This window comes from Siphateles boraxobius, unplaced genomic scaffold, assembly GCF_051911475.1.
Source record: "Siphateles boraxobius isolate OS27281-9 unplaced genomic scaffold, OSU_SipBor_1 41, whole genome shotgun sequence".
Classification (NCBI taxonomy): domain Eukaryota; kingdom Metazoa; phylum Chordata; class Actinopteri; order Cypriniformes; family Leuciscidae; genus Siphateles; species Siphateles boraxobius.
This window is the reverse complement of record NW_027509042.1, coordinates 33,650,497-33,671,796: the sequence shown is the minus strand read 5'-3', so window position 1 is coordinate 33,671,796 and position 21,300 is coordinate 33,650,497. Positions and strand designations below refer to the sequence as shown.

At 42.8% G+C, this 21,300-nt stretch overlaps 1 protein-coding gene across 3 annotated transcripts in view; it reads right to left on the bottom strand.

Moving 5' to 3' along the window:
* tns1a (tensin 1a) overlaps positions 1–21,300 on the bottom strand; it is a 320,369-nt gene that overhangs the window by 15,638 nt on the left and 283,431 nt on the right. For 2 of the 3 annotated variants that reach the window (XM_077199181.1, XM_077199182.1), the window contains 3 exons: positions 11,030–12,559; positions 9,060–9,247; positions 8,796–8,871 (listed from right to left, as the gene is read on the bottom strand). In XM_077199181.1, the coding sequence (XP_077055296.1) occupies positions 8,796–8,871; positions 9,060–9,247; positions 11,030–12,559 (1,794 nt within the window). Of the gene's footprint in view, positions 1–8,795; positions 8,872–9,059; positions 9,248–9,784; positions 9,863–11,029; positions 12,560–21,300 lie in introns of all 3 variants that reach the window. The other variant, XM_077199179.1, reaches the window with a different exon arrangement.

The following is a 21,300-nucleotide window of genomic DNA, read 5'->3' as shown; positions in this document are numbered from 1 at the left end:
CTCACAAAATACATATGGAAAGTATCTCTAATTTCAGAGGTAGTTACAACAACAAAATCAGTTACTATGTACTGATACATAGTATCAAACCTCCCGTTATACATGGACCACTTCTCACACCTTAAAACATGCTGATAAATAAATAAATAAACAAATAAATAGGTCAGGGTAAAAGACATTTAAGCATTCAGCATTTAGCCTAACCTGGCCACAGAACAGTTTTTCACATGCAGCATCCCTTGTCACAGGAGATTCAGCAATTCTATGTAAGGTCAGTATTCAATGCAAATTCTTTCCAAAAATATTTTCATCATTGTTTGGTATTTGAAAGCCATAACTTCCATATGTGCTTAGTCCATCCAAAACAAATTTCAACAAATGAATTAATATTATGATGGAATGGAAGTATTCAATGGTTTTCACATTCTGTAAGCGGTATACAATTAAAGGTTGTATCAGCGATTTCAGGCACTAAAAAAGGCCCAAACATAAATGATCACATTCATCTAATCTTTCCTAACGATCCGCTAGTTGCCCGCCCCATAAGAAGGCCGTCAAAAAAACGTGTCTCTTTAGGCAGCCTAGGCTCTGAGATCTGCACACAAAAACAATTGGTTTCACCAACCACTCAAAACCAAAATAAATAGTGTTCCAACCAATCACCGACAGGGGGTGGGTGTTGTGAGGTTTTGCACCCGTGCACGGCTGTACGCGAAGTTGGAGCTGAAGAAGAAGCCAGCGTCTATCAACAAACAAGAGAAATTGACATGCCTGAGTCAATCCCCAAGAGGAGGAGGAGTATTAGGGCGAGGGAATACCATTGTGTTTATTCCAAGACACGAATAGTTATCGGGAAGGCTTTTGAAAGGTGGAGAGAACTTAAAGAACTGAAATATTTTAAATCGGACGCCGAGGTTGCACTGTTTCTTCTGGACAGGTGAGTAGCTGCTAGTGCTGACTTTTTTGGATGTGAACTGTGTGTGAAAATATCCTTCTTGAAAAAAAATGAGGTACGCTCGACTAAACTTGGGTAACTCTCGCTAACGTTGGTGAAATTATGCTGAACAGAGTGAATATCAGATTGTAGGGATTTAGTGTGTGAGTTTCGTTTGTTAGCTGGCGCTAACTCACAATTGGCATGCTAGTGAGGGTGTTGATTCTGACGAATTGGAATTCATTGAGGGAGGTGCGAGCTAACTTGGTTTGTTTGGAATCTCGCTTCTGTCACAAAGGAAGTCCCTTGAGACTGTCCTAAGTCAGGTGCTGTAGCCCTAGGTTTAGAGAGGAGTTAGGAAGGTATGGCATGACAAGATGATTGGCGGTGCAAAAATAGATCATTTATTAATAATCCAAAAACAATCCGTGCAAAGTACAAATTATTAATAACAAAAATAAATAAAAATTTAAAAAATACATGATGAATGCTAACAAAGCAGCACTAAAACCTCTGCCCATTAAACACAAAGGCAAATTGCTGATACAGCTCTCTATCAACAATAGAACTCACATAATGTTATACTCTTGTAACAGAGCAAACCACCAACCCTCCCTAATAGGGAGGTTGATATGGAAGATCTGAGACTTTTTACGACGGTCAGGTACAGAAATCTCATAGTTGGTAGGACCCATCTTCCGTAGCACCTCGTATGGCCCTTGCCACTTGGCCAGCAAACCGTTGTCAGATGTTGGGAGAAGCAACAAAACCTTCTGGCCCGGGATTAAAGTCCTCTTCCTTGAAGACTGGTCGTACCAGGCTTTTTGTCGTTGTTGTGCCTCAGACATGTTAAGCCGTACCATCTCTGCCAGTATGTCCATCTTTTCCCTCATCCTAATGACATAGGACAAGATGTTTGCTTGCTCTGCAGGATTGTCTCCTTCCCAGGTCTCCTTCAAGACATCCAATGGCCCTCGTACCTGTCGTCCATAAAGTAACTCAAAAGGTGAATAACACGTGGATGACTGTGGTACCTCTCTGTAGGCGAAGAGCAGGTAAGGTAACCAATGGTCCCAATCTGACACAGTTTCAGACACGAACTTGCAAAGCATGGCTTTCAGTGTTTGATTAAACCTTTCGACCATACCATCGGTCTGCGGGTGATAAGGTGTGGTCTTTATGGGACGTATGCCTAACATGGAGTAGACCTGTTTGATTTGTTTTGATGTAAAATTGGTTCCCTGGTCAGTGATTATTTCTCTGGGAATGCCTACCCTTAAAAACAGCTGAATAAGGGCATTAACAATATGTCTGGTTTTAATATTTCTGAGGGGGAATGCCTCCGGATATCTAGTAGCGTAATCTGCAACCACAAGAATATAACGATTCCCTGCCCCACTCCTTTCCAAAGGTCCCACGATATCTATGGCAATGCGAGTAAAAGGAACGTCAATGATTGGGAGACTCACCAAAGGTGCTCTATCACCTCTTTTCGATGGACTCGTCAACTGACATTCCGGACAAGATTTACAAAAATCTACTACACCCATATACAGTCTAGGCCAATGAAACCTGCTAGCAATTCTTTTGTCTTTTGTTGCCCCAAATGTCCCGACCAATGCAATGAATGACCTAATTGTAACACTCGCTTCCTCATAGGAACAGGAACTACCAACCTTTGACCCTCTTCACCTTGCCAATACAGCCTATCGTCTTTTACCTGATAGTGTTCTTTCTGGGAAAACATTTTCTGTGTATCCAGCCTGCTTGCTTTCTCAAACAATGGTTGTAATGTCTTATCATCCCTCTGTAATTGCACTATATTATGTGGAATCTGCTCCATGTCGACAACAACTGGTTTAGGCAAGTGGTCCAAAATTTTGGTGCCCTCAACTTTCTTTTGGCGTTTCTCCCGTCTCGACTTCTTAGGCCTGGGAACCTCTGCAAAAGGTAAGCCCTGCAAAGCCTGTCTGGTACACTCTTCCTGTTTAACCTGCGCCCTTGTGACTACTCTAGCCTCAGCTAGCTCCTTGTCATCCTGTAGAAGATCTACCAATACTGGAACATCTCTGCCCAAGATGACTGGATAGGGAGCTTGTTCCACAATGCCTACTGACAGCACATAAGACTGGTTGTCAATTTCGACAGTCAGATCAAGTTTGGGGTATTCTTTTACATCCCCATGGATGCAACAAACACTTACTTTGCCCCGCCCTGAACTACTCTGTCCCTCCAAACATTCCTCTCTGACCAGAGTTTGGCTTGACCCGGAATCCACCAGAGCCTTAAACCATTTACTACCTATCTTCACCATCGTCACCGTATCCCTGTTCACTCTTGCTTCCTCTAAACTATGGGGCGGTCTGGGTACATAACACAGTCGAGTGTTAGTAACATTTTGCAATGGGCAATCTATTTTTTTGTGTCCTTCCTGCCCACCACTATGACATACTAACATAGGCCTGGTTTTATATTGTTTACATGGCATTTGCTGACTACCTGCATTACCACCAGCTCTAGTTTGTGAAGTATGTGTGTATGCAGTAGAGTTACTAAGACCACTGCTAAAGGCGTCTGCAGCCTTACCAGTTGAGCTGTTATTGTTACTTCTCCACCGTCCTGGCGGATACACTGAACGTCTTGCAGCCATGAAAGTTTCTGCAATCTCTGCCGCCTGTTTTGATGACGTGGGGTTGTTTTGTTTTACCCACGTTCTTGTTTCAGGGTTCAGAAGTTTGAGAAACTGTTCCAAAATGATCTGGTCACCAACCTCTTCCTTTGCTCTGTGTCTGGGCTTCATCAACTTCTCATACAAATCCTTCAGTCTTACTTGAAGTTCTTTTGCAGTTTCGTCTTCTCGCAGGCCGTAAGACCTGAATCTTTGACGGTAAGTTTCAGAGTTAATCTCAAATTTATCTAGAATGGCTTGCCTGACGTGATTGTACTCCAAGGATTCCTCCGGTTCCATGGCCACATAGGCTGCCCTCGCTTTGCCTGTAAGAGGGGTAAAAGATGTAACGCCCAATCCTGTCTTGGCCATCTGCATGCATTAGCGATGTGCTCAAATGTTGTCAAGTAATGCTCTATATCCTCTTCATCCTTCCATGGTAGCATTCTTGGACTTTCATAACTTGACTAAGAAGATCTCTGTCGGTGTTCTGTAGTGTCATGTACCTGAGCTGATGTCGAAGCATTGTCACGGTCAACCTGCAGAGTCTGCCTATGCGGATGAATGCCTGGTGGCGAATACAATCTTTCAGCTGATGGCGGGGGGACTCGTGGGACTGTCATTCCATTCCTGTCATTCCTATGTGGGACTGTCATTCCTCCCTTTGACTGTTTCTCTTGCCTTTGCTGATGTACTTCAGACTCTATTTGCGAAAACTGATGTTGGAGTGTCCGCCATCTATGCTCTTGACGTTGTAACTCTTTCTCCCATCGCTCATCTCTTTCTTGTTGTCATTGCAAGAATGTCTGCAGAACATCTCTGACTGGATCTGTCCTCCTGTCAGCTATTTCTGCTTCCTGATCACTGACCTCCACTCTTCCTGATTGGTCAGGATCCAAAACATCCACACTTGGTTTTAACATCCTTGTATACTTTAGCACCTCACCTTTCTTTGGTGTCATTGTGAGAAAAAAAATGCTTCTTCCTGCCACAAAAAAAAAAAAAAAATGCCACCACCATTCCTTGTTGACCAACCTCCTAATGGCCTGGAAGAACCGCTGCCACCATGTTTCACAAAGGAAGTCCCTTGAGACTGTCCTAAGTCAGGTGCTGTAGCCCGAGGTTTAGAGAGGAGTTAGGAAGGTATGGCATGACAAGATGATTGGCGGTGCAAAAATAGATCATTTATTAATAACCCATTTGCTGAAAAGCTTTATGGAGATGAAGATTTCATTTTTCAGCACGACCTGGCACCTGCTCACAGTGGCAAAACCACTGGTAAATGGTTTACTGACCATGGTATTACTGTGCTCAATTGGCCTGCCAACTCTCCTGACCTGAACCCCATAGAGAATCTGTGGGATATTGTGAAGAGAAAGTTGAGAGACGCAAGACCCAACACTCTGGATGAGCTTAAGGCCGCTATCGAAGCATTCTGGGCCTCCATAACACCTCAGCAGTGCCACAGGCTGATTGCCTCCATGCCACGCCGCAGTTTCTTTCTGTGTCTTACCCTCTTGCTTGAGGGTGTCAATGATGGCCTTCTGGACAGCAGTCAGGTCGGCAGTCTTACCCATGATTGCGGTTTTGAGTAATGAAACAGGCTGGGAGTTTTTAAAAGCCTCAGGAATCTTTTGCAGGTGTTTAGAGTTAATTAGTTGATTCAGATGATTAGATTAATAGCTCGTTTAGAGACCCTTTTCATGATATGCAAATTTTTTGAGATAGGAATTTTGGGTTTTCTGGAGCTTTATGCCAAAATCATCAGTATTAAAACAATAGGTAACACTTTAGAACAGCGTTTCCCAAACGGGGTGCCGCGGCACCCTGGGGTGCCTTCTGGCGAGAGCAGGGGTGCCGTGTAAAAACTCCATTAAACATTTTTAAATTGCTAAAATGTGTAAAAAAAAAAATAATAAATGTATCATCAATCTCGCATCGTCGGAAGCGTCTAATAACAACAAATAATGCACACAAATTTATAATAAAAAATGCAACTCATAAGTTTTCCGCGTTCGTTGAATTGCGGGGGTTCCTCATGATTTTATTCTCGTGCTTCATTCCCAGCGTCCACACATAAAGCTGCCTCTTTTTCATGGCTTGTTGCGCTTACGGTCAAATACACACGAAACATTGTCACAACGTCCGTCTTGCCGCATATTCACAAACACATCGGTTATGTCCGTGCTGCTGTCAACGGTAACGCGTGCGATTAATGTTTTTCAGTTTAACGCGTTAAAAAATATTTAAACACAATTAACGCAGCATCCGTTTTTTTCTGTCATCCTTTGGCTAGCCTTACATTATATAATCACGTTCTTATTCATGCAAATGCTTTTAAACCATGCAACCGCGAAAAGACAAAAGAGAACGCGCTGTCTGTGAATGTCCTGCTGACACAGGACGACGCGCATCGCGTGCCAGAATCGACTTCTCTTTCGTGCTTGAACGAATAATAACACACAGTTATGACAAAATGTCCGTTTTGTTGAGTATCCTCATGAGAGCAGTCTTAAATTAGTTAAAATCTTAAATTAGAGTTGTGAGAAGATGGGACGCGTGTGAGATAAACAAGTGCAGCAGTGACAACAGATTCAAAGAACAGGTAACAGAGAAAATTACTCACTGCTCTTGACTAAAGAACGCTTGTAGCTTTAATAAGGATTAATCTATATTTAATTTATTATTTATGCAGTGAAGACTGTAAAGTGTTTGATAACTTTATTCAATTTCTGTGTATTTCCTGACATCAGTAGCAGTATTGGTATCAGTGATACTGGGCTTCATTCATAAAAAAGATGCCATTAAACCATTATTTAAAATATACTGTCTTTATGTTGTTTATACATTAATTTGGAGATTAACTGTGAAATTATTACATTATAAAATATATTAAAAACAAGCTATCTTGTGCAATTATAACTAAATTATCCCAATATAAAAACACAAATAGGCCTACACTGAGTGAGCAAACATTTAGGTGAGATTTGCAATGGTAATTGAGCAATGTTTTGCTGAATTATGAATAAAAGCCTTAATTAAATATGTCATCATGTAAAGTCATCTCTGCAGAAGAAATTAATGATTTCCTAGACTTTAAATGGATGGACAAAAAAATTGATAATATTAAAAAATATCTATATGACAGTAGGCCTATATACGGCAGTTATTCCCTGTGGTATTGAAAATCAATACATTTCAAGGTATAGTATCAAAGTAGTATCGTGACAACACTAGTGTAGGGTGCCACAATTTTTTTTAAATTTTCAAAGGGTGCCTCGACTGAAAAAAGTTTGGGAAACACTGCTTTAGAATACGGTTCCTTCGTTAATGAATAACTACACAAGAACCAATGAGTAACACAATATTAACAATCTAGTAACTATTATTAACTAACAAGAAACTCTGATTAACGAACTAGTAAGTAATAGCGCACAGATGAAAGTGGTAGTTCACTATTAACTAATCAATAACTACTATTTTTTAATGCTTCCCAGAGAACTACTGACAAAGTTTATTAAGAATCTAGTAACTACTATTAACTAAAAAGAAACTCTGATTAACGAATTAGGAAGTAATAGTGCATAGATGAAAGTGGTACTTCATACTTCTATGGGAATTACTAATTATTCGGATCCGTATTCTAAAGTGAAGATCATGGGAACTAACTAGTAATGACTCAAGTGTTACTACATGATCTAGTCATGATTTGTGCAACCAAACACAAAAGTCATTTCAAGCGTTTGAGATTTTTGGTGAACTTAAGTATACTTTTAGAAAATTTCTTTAGAAGTATAGTAACACTTGAGTCATTACTAGTTAGTTCCCATGATCTTCACTTTAGAATACGGATCCAAATAATTAGTAATTCCCATAGAAGTATTTAGTAACACTTGAGTCATTACTAGTTTGTTCCCTTGATTCTTACAGTAGTTACTAATGAAAAGCCAATAAAGTGTAGAATCTTCTCACTCACAAGATATACACACACACAAACACACACACGCACACACACACACACACACACACACACACACACACACACACACACACACACACACACACACACACACACACACACACACACACACACACACACACACACACACACACACACACACACACGCACACCCATATATATATATATATATATATATATACTGTGTATATATATGAGCTAGGAGACATACATAAAAACATATTTTTGTGTGAGGTAGGTTAAATAATAAATTCACTGTATATGGTATTTGGATGGCTGATGACTCAATATGTTCCAGTCGTCACCGTGACTCTAGTGATTCAATGTCAGTCCAGAGGAATGCCGGAAAATTGGCCACAGGACAAGTAAGGTCCAGACAACTGTATTTAAAAATCCATTTCTTTAAAATTATTCAGTTGATAAATAGACAGCATAGGCCAATTATTAACAGTCTGCTGTGCTATTACATATTGATAATGTAAACAACCTTGTGTATTCGTTTACAGTAGCAGTTCAAATGTTAATGTAGTGCTAGCCATTTATCCTGCATTGGTTATCGATTAGTTTTGTATGAATTATGACATTTTTCAGTAGTTCTCTGGGAAGCATAAAAATATAGTAGTTATTGAAGTACCACTTTCATCTGTGCACTATTACTTCCTAATTTGTTAATCAGAGTTTCTTTTTAGTTAATAGTAGTTACTAGATTGTTAATAAACTTTTTCAGTAGTTCTCTGGGAAGCATTAAAAAATAGTAGTTATTGATTAGTTAATAGTGAACTACCACTTTCATCTGTGCGCTATTACTTACTAGTTTGTTAATCAGAGTTTCTTGTTAGTTAATAATAGTTACTAGATTGTTAATATTGTGTTACTCATTGGTTCTTGTGTAGTTATTCATTAACGGAGGAACCGTATTCTAAAGTGTTACCAAACAATAAAAGACCTGAAATATTTCAGTTGGTGTGCAATGAATCTAAAATATATGAAAGTTTAATTTTTATCTTTACATTATGGAAAATAATGAACTTTATCACAATATGCACATTTTTTTAGAAGGACCTGTATATATATTTTTTTGTTTGTTTTTTTGTTTATTGTTTGATGTGAATCATGATTTCTGCAGGAAGACTAAAATTACATGTTAAAGAGAATATGGTAAGGTTTTTGGTGACACAGGAAAGGTAGGGGTCAGGACAGGAGATGCGTCTCACCACCACTATTGCGGGTAGGACAAAAAGGAACTGATTTCATCTCCTCAAAGGCCTCCCTGTAACTATGCACAGGCTTCTGAAAAGGAAACATATAGGATGAAAAAAAAAACAAGTGTTATCTATCACAATAATGATCTATTGTGTTATGTACGGTAATGCAACTGAGAGAAGTAAAATAAATGTACAATAACTTATTTAAAACAATACAATGTTAAATAAAATGTTACAATTAAATGATATGTATATATATGTTAAATGATATACCTCCTTGGGTTGTCCACCTGTGTGCATTGCAATTGTGTTGACAAACTCTGGAGACACAGGTTTCAATGGAGAACACACCTCGAGGGCTGCACTGTCATTTTGGCTACTGAGGAACTGGCTCTCACTGGTGGTTCGTCGGCGTATAGTTGGCATGGCTTCATCTGGGATTACTGTACATGAATGGGATCCTAAAGAACATGTAAGTGTATTCTAAGTTCTTTAAACAAATGCAGATCATGTGCAACCAGGGTCTAATTTTAACTTTTTGCTGATACAGGTGAAAATATACAGACCATACATATTCCTTACTTTACTGTATTTCTATTAAATGTGTATTTTGTTTCTAATATCACAAATGACAGCCATTTTACTAAGGTAGACCAGGCCCTACATTATTCAGTGGCCTCTGGATGCAATGTTTTTGATGACTGAACGTACCTCAGATCCGAGCCATAAATATTGTGTACCAACATTTGTGATAATAGCTGGTTGCATTTAAAAGTTATGGACATTTCAGTAAAAGTGGAGCAGCCATTTTGAATTTAAACTTTGATCTGGTTTTGATATGAAATCATTTTTAAATTTGCATTAGTCTTTACCCAAGCATTCCAGTGATATAAAACAGAAATAAGATAAGGCAAGTAAGATGACATAGATTTAAAAAGAGAGAATAGAAGGGAGTAGGGGACAGAGTGAGAGGTGGAGGATTGTGAGAGGGGACAAACCAGAGAAGGAATAGGAACGATGATGTTCGGACCGGATGGACATGCTCTTGGAGATGCCCCGGATGCGAGCGTTGTACTCTGGGTGGAGGAATGGAGTGGGTTGAAGTAGAGGAAGAGGAGAGTGCAGGTGGGGTATCAGTGGTGTGAAGGGTGGTCCATAGACAGAAGGGTGAACAACAAGAAAAATGAAGAAATGGTGATTCTAAATCCTAATTTCGGGACCATGTCATATTTCATTAATGGACAACACTACATTACTAGAATCTGCTTTTGTAATTGTATGTGGATTTCCATATGCGACTAAATAATTAAGTAACCAAAACGATATAGTGGCCTGCTATTACTGAGTGGCACAAGAAACACAACAGCCTCCTTAGAATAAGTTTGCTTGAGTGAGCTCTTCCCAGCAATTCAATTAATTGCCAGAAGGTGGTGCTACTATGTATTTTCCTGTAAATTCAAAAGTATGTTGTTCAAGACAGAGAATGTATGGTACAGTAGCTGAAGCACAGCATGGTAAGGGTCTATTCTGGTTGCTGGTGACTTACATCTATGCAGCTTTTCACTCCTACACAGAACACAGTGTTGATGTGAACAGCGTGATTGTCTGTCAGGAATACTTTACATCCACATGAGAAATGATGACATCTATAATCTCCTTTCGTCATTCTTTAGTGTGTAGGTCAACTTAATAGTTCAGTATTAGAACATGTGTTCATTGTGTATCCATGCAGTAGGACATACTTTTCATGGAACCTTTCCAATGTTTATATGTTTAGTCTAACTCCTATAGGACTAAATCAGGAGACGAGAGAACTTGATGACAGTTTAATGGCTTACCAGTGCTTGGTGTATTATTTTATATGTCAAATATGATTCAAAATTAGATTATGCACTCTATTTCAGTGAGTGAAATAACTTGTCCATATTCTGAAGAGTTATATGAAAACAGTATAAGACTAAGATATATTCTCATGATTTCAAAATGAGCGCTGAGTCTAGAATCATGTCCTGATTATCCATCAAGTTGTCCCTTACAAACTTTGATAACGAACCATAATTGTGAGCCAGCTTCAGCTAAATTTTTTTCTTGTTTTCTCTAAACTACAGAGGTAAAACCAAGAAAATGTATTACATATCCAATAGATGATTTATAGATTTTTTAATTTTTTTTATTTATTTCAAACATCTTGCATATGCATCAAAAATCATGTATTCAGACCAAAGTGTTTCCATCGTCCTCACCTGCCACACGTTGGGCCACAAGACCCTCAATGTTTAGCATCTCTTCCTCAGACTTTGGCTCAGGCTCCTTTACAAGGGTAACAGGGGGAAGTGGTGATGATGATGTGCTGTAGCTTCTCTGAGGGCCTGGGAATGTGCCCTGAAGATCTGGAGAGTAAGACACCTCGCTAGTTCCTGGGTAGACATATTGGGGCTTGATTGGAGAAGGGAGTGGTAAAGTTGGGGATGGTGTTGTAGCGGAACCTCCACGGATACTGTAGGGATCTTGCTGATAGATTGGTGAATGGGCCTGAGGGGACTGAAAACCCCTCTGATGATGCTCAGATAGTGGAGTCATGGGGTAAGCAGGTGATGATCTTTGTGAGGACTGGCCCAAACTGGCAGAAGAAGAGAGAGGTGGGCCACCAGTGACACTATAGATGGCCTGGTCAGCCTGGTAAGAAGGTCTGGCTAGTGTCTGGGCAAAAGGTGGTTGGAAAGCTGAGATGTTCTCACCAGGGGGAGCACTCTGAGATTTGGGAACTGGTGTATGTGAAGGCTCCAAGTCAAGCATGAGCATATTTAGGGCATCTATAGACTGTTCTACATCCTGCTGTGATCCTCCTCCATGAGTTGGGAAGTGTGGCATGGTACCATTCGAGCCAAAGAAGGGATCATCCACAAGACCATATTGATGCCAAGCACTGAGCCCTCGCTGCACTGCCTCTCGGCTGCTGGTATTACGTTCAGGAGCTTGTGGCATGTACCGAGGTCCTCCATCCAACACCAGGCCACCATATGACTGTGAGCGATACATTCCTTCGTTCTGCCCACTGTAGTCTATCAGTCCATGTGCTGATGAAGACCCTCGAAGCTGGTGTACAGGCATCACCTTTTTAGGACTTCGCTCTAGGAAAGTACCACGTTGTCCGTCTACTTCTACTACAGTGGATTCAGTGACTTCTTTTCTGTCAGCTGGTGTATCTTGACCCTCAAAGGAGGACAGTGTCTCAAGACTGCCTGCACTGTTATCTCCAACCTGGCTTTCCTGTAACTCGTCGTCAACAATATCAGTTTCACGCTCAGCACCTGCTTGTCCGTTAACGTGGACCTGGGCAGGCACAAGGTGCCGCACACCACCGCCTGGGCTTGTGTTGGCAAAAGAGAGGAAATTCTGATGAGAGAGATGTGGTGGTCCCTCAGAACCACTCAGAAGCTGTTCCAACTCTCGGTTCTCACAAGAGCCAATTGCAGTCTCAGGGGGAACTTGGCTCACAGGCCCTGAGCATGACAAAGACTGTTGAGCATCATCTGTGCGGTCTGTCTTAACAGAAGCAGTGGAGTTGCCTGAGTCACTGCTGACAGAAAGGGCATGATCTGCAGCTGGTAGTGGATGGTTGGCCACTGGAAGAGGAAGAGCGTGTTCAACTACAGGAGGAGCACGGTCAGTTGAATAAGCCCCACTGGCAGACACAATATCCTCAAGAGAGTCTTTCTTCTGAACCTGGACGTAAAGGCTGCTGTTTACTGGACCTTGAGAATGAGCAACATCTGAAAGAGAGGTTATAAAAATAGCATTAATAGACTCAATTTGTTAGTTTTCTGCTTTTAAAAACCTTATTTTCTAGACTAGATCACTCAAAAATGAACCTTTTGCCATCATTTGCTCAACCTTTTGTAATGTCATTAAACCTATACATCTTAGTACATATGACACATTCACTATTCTGGACAGTTTCTCTTCTGAAGTCAAATGATAGCTTTGACAATGGAGGCCAACAGATCAAATTGCATCCTTTATTAACTGAAAATCTTACCCTCCACCTGAGCTCTCAAATGTCATTTGCACTCAAGTTCAATTTAAAAAGTATTGTCTTTAATAAGGCTATGCCCGAAGCCTAAATCAGAATTCTAAAAGGCACAAAAAATGAAAAACGCATTCAACGGAGGCCCTAAAGGGACATGGTTAGGCTTGCTGCGGTAGTTTGTTACATTACAGTACATCAGATTTCACTTATCATGTGAAGACAGTAAGGAGAGATGACTGATAGAGCTATGTCAGAGGATTTGGTGCACAACAGATCCTGGGCTTCATTGACAAAAATCTTATTTTGTAAAATGTGTGGTTAGTACCGCTGCTCCCTATACACAGAGTACGTGTGATCGCGAATTCGAAAAAAAAATTGTAATACCCCACATATTGATAGTGGCTCCCTGATGCCCGCAAAATATATAGAATCTAATTACCCAACTATATAATTGTGAGATAATGCAAAAACATTGAAATATATTTTTTCCTACAATCTCATATTTTTTTCCATCACCAAGGCCTGTTTAGGGGCTCCGTAGAATATGTAATTTCCTTTCCGAACACAGCATTCAGCTACGGGCACATCCCTAGTATTCAGTACAAGGTTTGACGTTGACCTTTGGTTTGATGTGTCATGTGACCAATCATGACATGACATGATATCATATAATCAGCAACAGATCCCCACATCAGACATAAACCTGTATGGATGGCTGCCTATATGGTAACACATCCAAAAGCAGGTCAGTTTTAGCATCATCACACATTTAATGTTCAAAAAATGAGAGTAGAAAAAGTTATTGGCCATCACAGATACAGTTTTATGCACAAGATTGGGCATCCCTCTGAGGTTGCATGATAATTTGCTCTGTCTTTTTAAAAAAAGATCGTAGTGATATCCCAGCAAACACATTTCTGCTATGGCAACGTTGCTGTCTACGTGCTCACAACATTGTAACAAAGTAGAATTGTACGACACGACTGTCACGGTGTGGGTATTGTGTCTTGTTCCTTGATCTCATCTGTCATGTGATTCCCTGATGGGACCATGGAGGGCGCGCCACCATGGTCACCTGAACTGTCTGGTCCGCCCTGGCCACCTGAACTGTCTGGTCCGCCCTGGCCACCTGAACTGTCTGGTCCACCCTGGTCACCTGAATTGTCTGGTCCGCCCTCGCCACCTGAACTGTCTGGTCCACTCTGGTCCCCTTAACTGTCTGGTCCGCCCTGGCCACCTGAACTTTCTGGTCCACCCTGGCCACCTGAACTGTCTGGTCCACCCTGGCCACCTGAACTGTCTGGTCCGCCCTGGCCACCTGAACTGTATGGTCCACCCTGGCCACCTGAACTGTCTGGTCCTCCCTGGTCCCCTAAACTGTCTGGTCCGCCCTGACCCCCTGAACTGTCTGGTCCGCCCTGGCCCCCTGAACTGTCTGCTCAACTGTCTGTGGATTGTCTGCGCAGTCTGCTCCGCCCTGGTCGCCTGCACAGCCTGCTCCGCCCTGGTTTCCTGCACCGCCTGCTCCGCCCTGGTCGCCTGCACAGCCTGGTCCACCCACGCTCCACAACCCAGGTCCGCCCACGCTCCACGACCCAGGTCTGCCAATGCAATGCCCTGGTCCCGTTCCCCTGCACGTACCTGGCCCTGCAGCCCTCCCTCAAGACCGCCTCCGCTTCACCACCCTCCTGAACTATTGTGTTTTTTTGTTTTGATGGGCATCGGGAGCCGGCCATAGAGGGGGGCTATGTCACGTTGTGGGTTTTGTGTCTTGTTCCTTGTTCTTGTCTGTCATGTGATTCCCTGTTTGTCATGTGATCCTGCCATGTGTCTTGTCATTTGTTAATTGTCTGATCATTGTCTGCAGGTGTTCTTTGTCTTGTAATTAGTCAGTGTATTTAAGCCCTCATGTTTGCCCTGTGTCTTTTCTCGTGGATTGTATGTTGCGTGTGAATGTTACTTTTCCAGTTTCTTGTTCTTGTTTTCAGTTTTCTGTTTCATGCCTCCCCATGCCTTTGTTTTGTGTTCGATTAGTGTTTTTTAATTAAAGTTTACATTTGGGTCCTTACTTGCTTGCCTCCAGCCATTCATTTCAACGACAGGGCTGTAGCAACGTTGTTGCACGACATTCAGCAACTGAGAGACGACGTTCGGACAATATTTTTTTTTATTCTAGATATCAATATTTCCCATTTAGCATTTTATGTTTTGAGGTTAATTTTTAGTTAGTCAGTTGTTAGATTTATATTTGTCTAATTATATTCAACAATTATATTATGTTTACCCTTATTATTAATGAGGTTATCAGTAAATTACTCTAATTATAATCAACACCTGCAAGTGTACACTTTGAAGAGTAAAATTGACAGAAGGTTACGTTAATTCAACTTTATTAAAACTGCATATGGTAATCAAATTGCACTTCCAAAAGTCATACATTTGTAAAAAAAGAAAAAAAGAAAGAAATAAACGAATATACACATTTATTTTAAGTATAATAAATGAAACATAAAAAGGGTTCTTTACATGGCTGACAGGGGAGCATAGTCGAAAGCCCATTGATAAAGGCCAGTAACCGGAATGAGTCCAGGAAACATCAACAAATACAGAGGAGCAAAGAAACGAATGAGACTAAATGCAGACTAATCAACTGAAAATCTAAAGAGTGCGAGCGAAGCTACATTAGTCAAACTAGAAAAAATTAAGTTGTAGGTTGTGTTTGAATAATTACGTATCTTATTTAGCTGAGGTAAATAAAACGCAATACTCGCGTATCATTGCTCGATGAAGAATAAGACAAAACAATGAGAAATTTAAAAAATGTTGAAATTTAAATTTTAAAACCCCGGAATAACATTGCCAGCGGTTCAGGTCCCTGGGCCTGGACGAGTCCGGCCGGCCCTTCGTCATGGCGCAGCAGCTCCGGGACTCCTGCCGCAGATGGCTGATGGCCGACGGAGGCGACGTCGAGGATGTCATCAACAAGGTGGTACTGGAACAGTTCATCGCGAAGCTGCCCAAGAAAACCGCACAGTGGGTCCAGTGCCACAGCCCGACGTCGCTGGACCAGGCCATCCAACTGGCGGAGGATCACATGGTGGTGTGCCCAGGGGTCGGCGAGCCCCTCCCATCTGTCTCTCTCTCTCCCTCTCTCTCTCTCTCGTCCCCTTCTCTCCCCAAACCTGTGTCCGGTGATGGAGGTGGGGACACTGATCCGGGTCCCCGATGCGCCGCAGGCTGCCCCCGATCAAACTGGCCTGTACCAGATACCAGTGAGTATCAAGGGGGGTACTTATCAGGCTTTGGTGGATTCAGGCTGCAACCAAACCTCCATTCATCAAAGCCTGATTCAACCTGGGGCATTGGATAACAACAGCATGGTTAAGGTGCGGTGTGTGCACGGGGTGGTGGTGAGTTATCCTATAATGCCTGTGGTAATTCAATTTAGGGGACAAAAACATAGCATAGAGGTAGCAGTTAACCCACACCTCCGGCATCCACTAATTCTGGGAACGAATTGGCCGGCTTTTAGTAAATTATTGGGGTCTTTGTGCGCGGATGCCTCTTGGAAAAAGAAAAGCAAGGGGAAGACAGCGGTTGTTCAGGTGGGAGATGCTGAGCCGGGACCTCTTGCTTCTGCTGCGGGGGAACGGAGTGCTCTGGAGAGAACCATCCTCACAGAGCGCGATAATTTTCCCCTGGAGCAGTCCCAGGACGAGACGTTAAAACGTGCGTTTGATCAGGTCCGTTCTATCGATGGCCAGGTACTCCACCCAGACCAACCGCTCTCTTACCCCTACTTTGCTATTTTGAAAGATAAGTTGTATCGGGTGACCCAAGACACCCAATCAAAAGAAGATACAACACAGTTGTTTGTTCCTAAAAATGCTTTTTCAGGCGGCTCACTGTAATCCAATGGTCGGGTATTTAGGTCAAACGGCGACACTAAACCGTCTCATGGCCCGATTCTTTTGGCCGGGCATTCACGAGAACGTGCGCAGGTGGTGCGCGTCTTGTCGTGAATGTCAGTTGGTGAATCCACCAGCCAATCCAAAAGCACCATTGTGCCCCCTTCCATTAATGCAGGTCCCCTTCGAACGAATTGGTATGGACCTCATCGGGCCATTAGAACGGTCAGCACGTGGGCACCGCTTTGCGTTAGTCCTGGTGGATTACGCAACGCGGTACCCCGAAGCAGTCCCCCTCCGTAACATTTCTGCCAAAAGTGTTGCAAGCGCGCTCTTCTCGTTAATCTCCCGGGTGGGAATCCCTAAGGAGATTCTCACCGATCAGGGCACGGCGTTTGTGTCACGAACTATTCGCGAGCTTTACGAACTTGGGAGGACAACCGTCCGCTAGTAAAAACGAAATTCAGTATGTCTTGGACCTGAGAACAAAACTCCACACTTTCTGGCGGCTATCAATGGAGAATTTGTTACAGGTCCAGGGCAGACAGAGTCAGCTGTACAACAGGGGGGGCTAGACTGCGTCAATTTGCACCGGGAGATAAAGTACTTGTATTACTCCCTACTTCCAGCTCTAAATTACTCGCCAAGTGGCAAGGACCGTTTGAGGTCACACGGCGGGTTAGCGATCTCAATTATGAAGTGGTTCGAACAGATAGGGGCGGAGCAAATCAAATTTATCATCTCAACCTCCTCAAAAAGTGGGTTGAGACCGAGTCAGTGATGCTGGCGACGGTAGTGAGCGGAGAGGAGGATCTCGTGACACAAGCGACCACAAAACCACAATCTCTCTCGCTGGCTCTTGGTGGAGATCACCTCTCACCCTCCCAGCTCACTGACATTAAAAATTTACAAGCTGAATTTGCTGATGTGTTCTCGCCCCTGCCTGGCCGAACGGACCTCATTCAGCACCACATTGAGACGGAACCGGGTGTGGTGGTGCGCTGCCGCCCATATCGTTTGCCTGAACACAAGAAAAAGGTAGATCAGAATGAATTAGAGGCTATGCTGGATATGGGGGTATCTGGGCTTCCACTTGGTTCACGGACAGGTGCGTCCCCAAATTGATAAGACGGCAGCGGTTGCGACCTGTCCAAGACCCAAGAGCAAAAAGGAGGTTAGACAGTTCCTGAGGCTAGCGGGTTATTACAGAAGGTTTGTGCCTAATTATTCGGACCTCGCTAAGCCGCTGACTGATCCAACTAAAAAGGACGCACCAGATACGGTCCAGTGGACGGAGCAGTGTCAGCAGGCTTTCACCCGGATAAAGGCTGCTCTGTGTGGCGGGCCGCTTTTACATGCCCCTGACTTTTCTCTCCCTTTCATCCTACAAATAGACGTATCGGACAGGGGGCTGGGCACGGTCCTGTCCCAGGAGTTGGAGGGTGAAGAGCGGCCGGTGCTGTACATCAGTCGAAAGCTCTCTAAGAGAGAGACGATGTACAGCACCATTGAGAAATAGTGTTTAGCCATCCGGTGGGCTGTTCTCACCCTCCGCTACCACCTCCTGGGGCGGGAGTTCACCCTCTGTTCGGACCACGCTCCCCTGCAGTGGCTCCACCGCATGAAGGATACCAACGCGCAGATCACCCGTTGGTATCTTGCTTTACAGCCTTTTAAATTCCAGGTGCTCCACAGGCCGGGTGCTCAGATGGCTGTGGCCGACTTCCTCTCCAGGAGGAGGGGTAGGGGGGGAGGCTACAGGCCGGACGGCTCCCCGGCCTGAGTCGGGCGGTGGGGGTATGTGGCGAGGGGGGCGTGGTATTGCAAAGTCTGTAGCGAGAGACGAGTCAGTGAGCTGTGTTGTGAGTAAGTAGGTCAAGTGCAGATGATGAACACCTGTGCCTGATTGCAGTGATTGGCATGGAGACCGCATATAAGCTGCCAGGAAGGAGAGAGCGGGAGAGAGAAGCTCCTGGGACTCGCACGCGCCCCGCAGCCGAAACCCGCAGTGTACAAACGGATTGGAAAGAGTTTTGACTGAATGGACTGAGTTATTTATGCAATGGGAAGAGTGGTCGTTTGACTGAACCTTGAGAGCTGGAGACATACAGCGAGAGCTGGTACAGCAGGCAGAGTGTTTTCGTATTCAAGTGCTGTAGTGGTACACTACGGTGAAGGCGCACGAGCGCACCTTTCTTTTGTTCTTTTATTGTTCTAAATAAAGTGCGAGTCCCAAGTTCGCCAACCCTGTCTTCTTCTTCCTTCACCCACATACACTGAAATTGACTACACAGGTGTCCCTACCATGGTCCGGACCAAACAGATGAAATTTGGTCCGACGAAAAGAGGTAGTCTCGGTCCGGTTCAAACTGAACAAAGGTTTGGGTCGTTCCTAGTGTGAAAGCATTTCTGTATGGTTCGGCCTTTCAGATCTTTTACAGGAAGTTCCGGTGGTTTCCGCATAGCCGAAAAAACAGAAGGTGGCAGGAAAAATGAGCCATGGTAGCACATGGGGAGAGGAGGAGACAAATTTTTTAATTGAAGTATGGTCTGATGACATAATAAGAAGTCAACTGCCGGCGACGATTAAATGTTCACACGACGAAGACGTTCATTTGGCGAATTTGAACTAGCCTTGTGCTAGCTCAGTGTCTCTTGGTGCTGCAGGTAATTAAACCATAAAAATAACAATACAGTTGTAACGATTTGCGTCTGTTCATTCATGATGTCAAAGTTACCCGCCGAATTGACAACGCGCTGACGTCAGACGCACGTCCATTTACAAACCAATCAATGTCAAGATGCAGCTACATAGATGATGACGACAGGACGCAAGTATGTCACGTAAAGTTCTTTAGTGCGCTCGCATAATTGCAGTGTGAAACCAAACCAAAACTTTCTGGAAGTATAAAATGTATCAAAATGTGAACTTTGGTTTGGACCTTGGTGCGGACTTTCAGGTGTGAAAACGCCCTTAATTTCAATTAAATTGTGTCAACACTGTAACAACCTTCACCACACAACGTAGTTATAGCAACCTTTTATCCATGTTATTTAAACGTTGTTAGAAGGTTGGGTACATTGTGCCAACGTTCTGTGTTTGCTGGGATGCCATTCAGTTTCTAGAGAAAGCTGGATAATGTGATGTTTTTCAGACAAAACTTCTTAGTGTAGCAGTGTTGAGTTGTGTGAAATCAAATAAAATGTGAAAAATAGGTAGCAACATGGGAACCTCAAAAGAACTCTCTAATGACTTTAAAACTAGGATAATTTATCAATATTAGGAGAAGGGTACAAAAAGTTATCACAAAGGTTCAAGGTCTCTGTCTCCACAGTCAGAAATTTAGTTAGAAAACGGAAGGCCACAGGAGAAGAAAAGATGTTCCTTGTGAAGAAAAGATGTGGTAGGCCAAACAAAATATCTGAAAGGCAAAGGCGAAGATTGGTTAGAATGGTCACAGACAAACCACAGACCACCTCCAAGGAGCTCCAAGAACATCTTGCTGCTGATGGTGTCGTTGTACATCGTTCCACTGTCCAGTGTATTTTGCACAAGGAACAGGCAATGGAAGAGTGATGCAGAAAAAGCCTTTTCTGCGTACTGCCAAATGCCAACAAGCAGAGTTGTTCGAAGTATGCAAAGGCTAATCTGGACAAGCCAGAAATATTTATAGAGTTGTTTGGTCACAACCAGAGCCGCTTTGTTTGGCGAAAAAATCACAGTCCCCAGACTTGAACATCATCAAAAATCTATGGAATGATTTGAAGCAGCCTGTCCACACTCGGAAACCATCAAACCTGACTGAACTGGAGACATTTTAAATGGTCCAAAATTCCTGCAGCCAGAATTCAGGAACTTATCAGTGGCTATAAGAAGCGACTACAGGCTGTTATTTCAGCAAAAGGAGGCTCTACTAAATATTGATGTTGTAATTCCATTGGGGTGCCCACATTTTTGGACCTTTGGACATTTTTTGTTTTTGTTATGAATCACATTGTGTTGTTTCTGTTGATTCAATAAATGTTATTTCAAAACTAAAATCTTACTGTTTCCATAAGGTATAAATTATATCCAAATGAAGTTGCTGCTTCAAAAGCCCAGCAGATTATAAACTGAAATGATGATAATTATCATGGATGCCCAAACTTTTGCATAAAACTGTATGTGCCAGAACTGTTTTTTTCAGTGATTAAAGGCTTTGTGAGGCCAAGGTATTTTACAAAGGCAAAATACCTTAAAGGGTCATGAAACCCCCCTCTTTCAGCTCAAGTCTAGCTCACAATCTTTTTGAAAAATGCAACTTAAATGGGCGTGGATGGCTGTGAGAAGAAGGGAGGGAGTGGGTGTGGTATGGCACACCAGGGGAGAGGGGGAACTGTCATCAGCCAGTGGCCCATGCATATCGGCTGTCACTAAAAATCAGTGGTAAAACGTGAGGAAATGCTAGATTTTGAATGCTAGGCAAAGTTAAGGTCTAATGAAATACACTGACACTTTATTATTGTCCTTTCAAAAGTAACTGAATGTGCTGCTACATATATTAGCATACAGTAATTCTATTTAAAACATATTAAT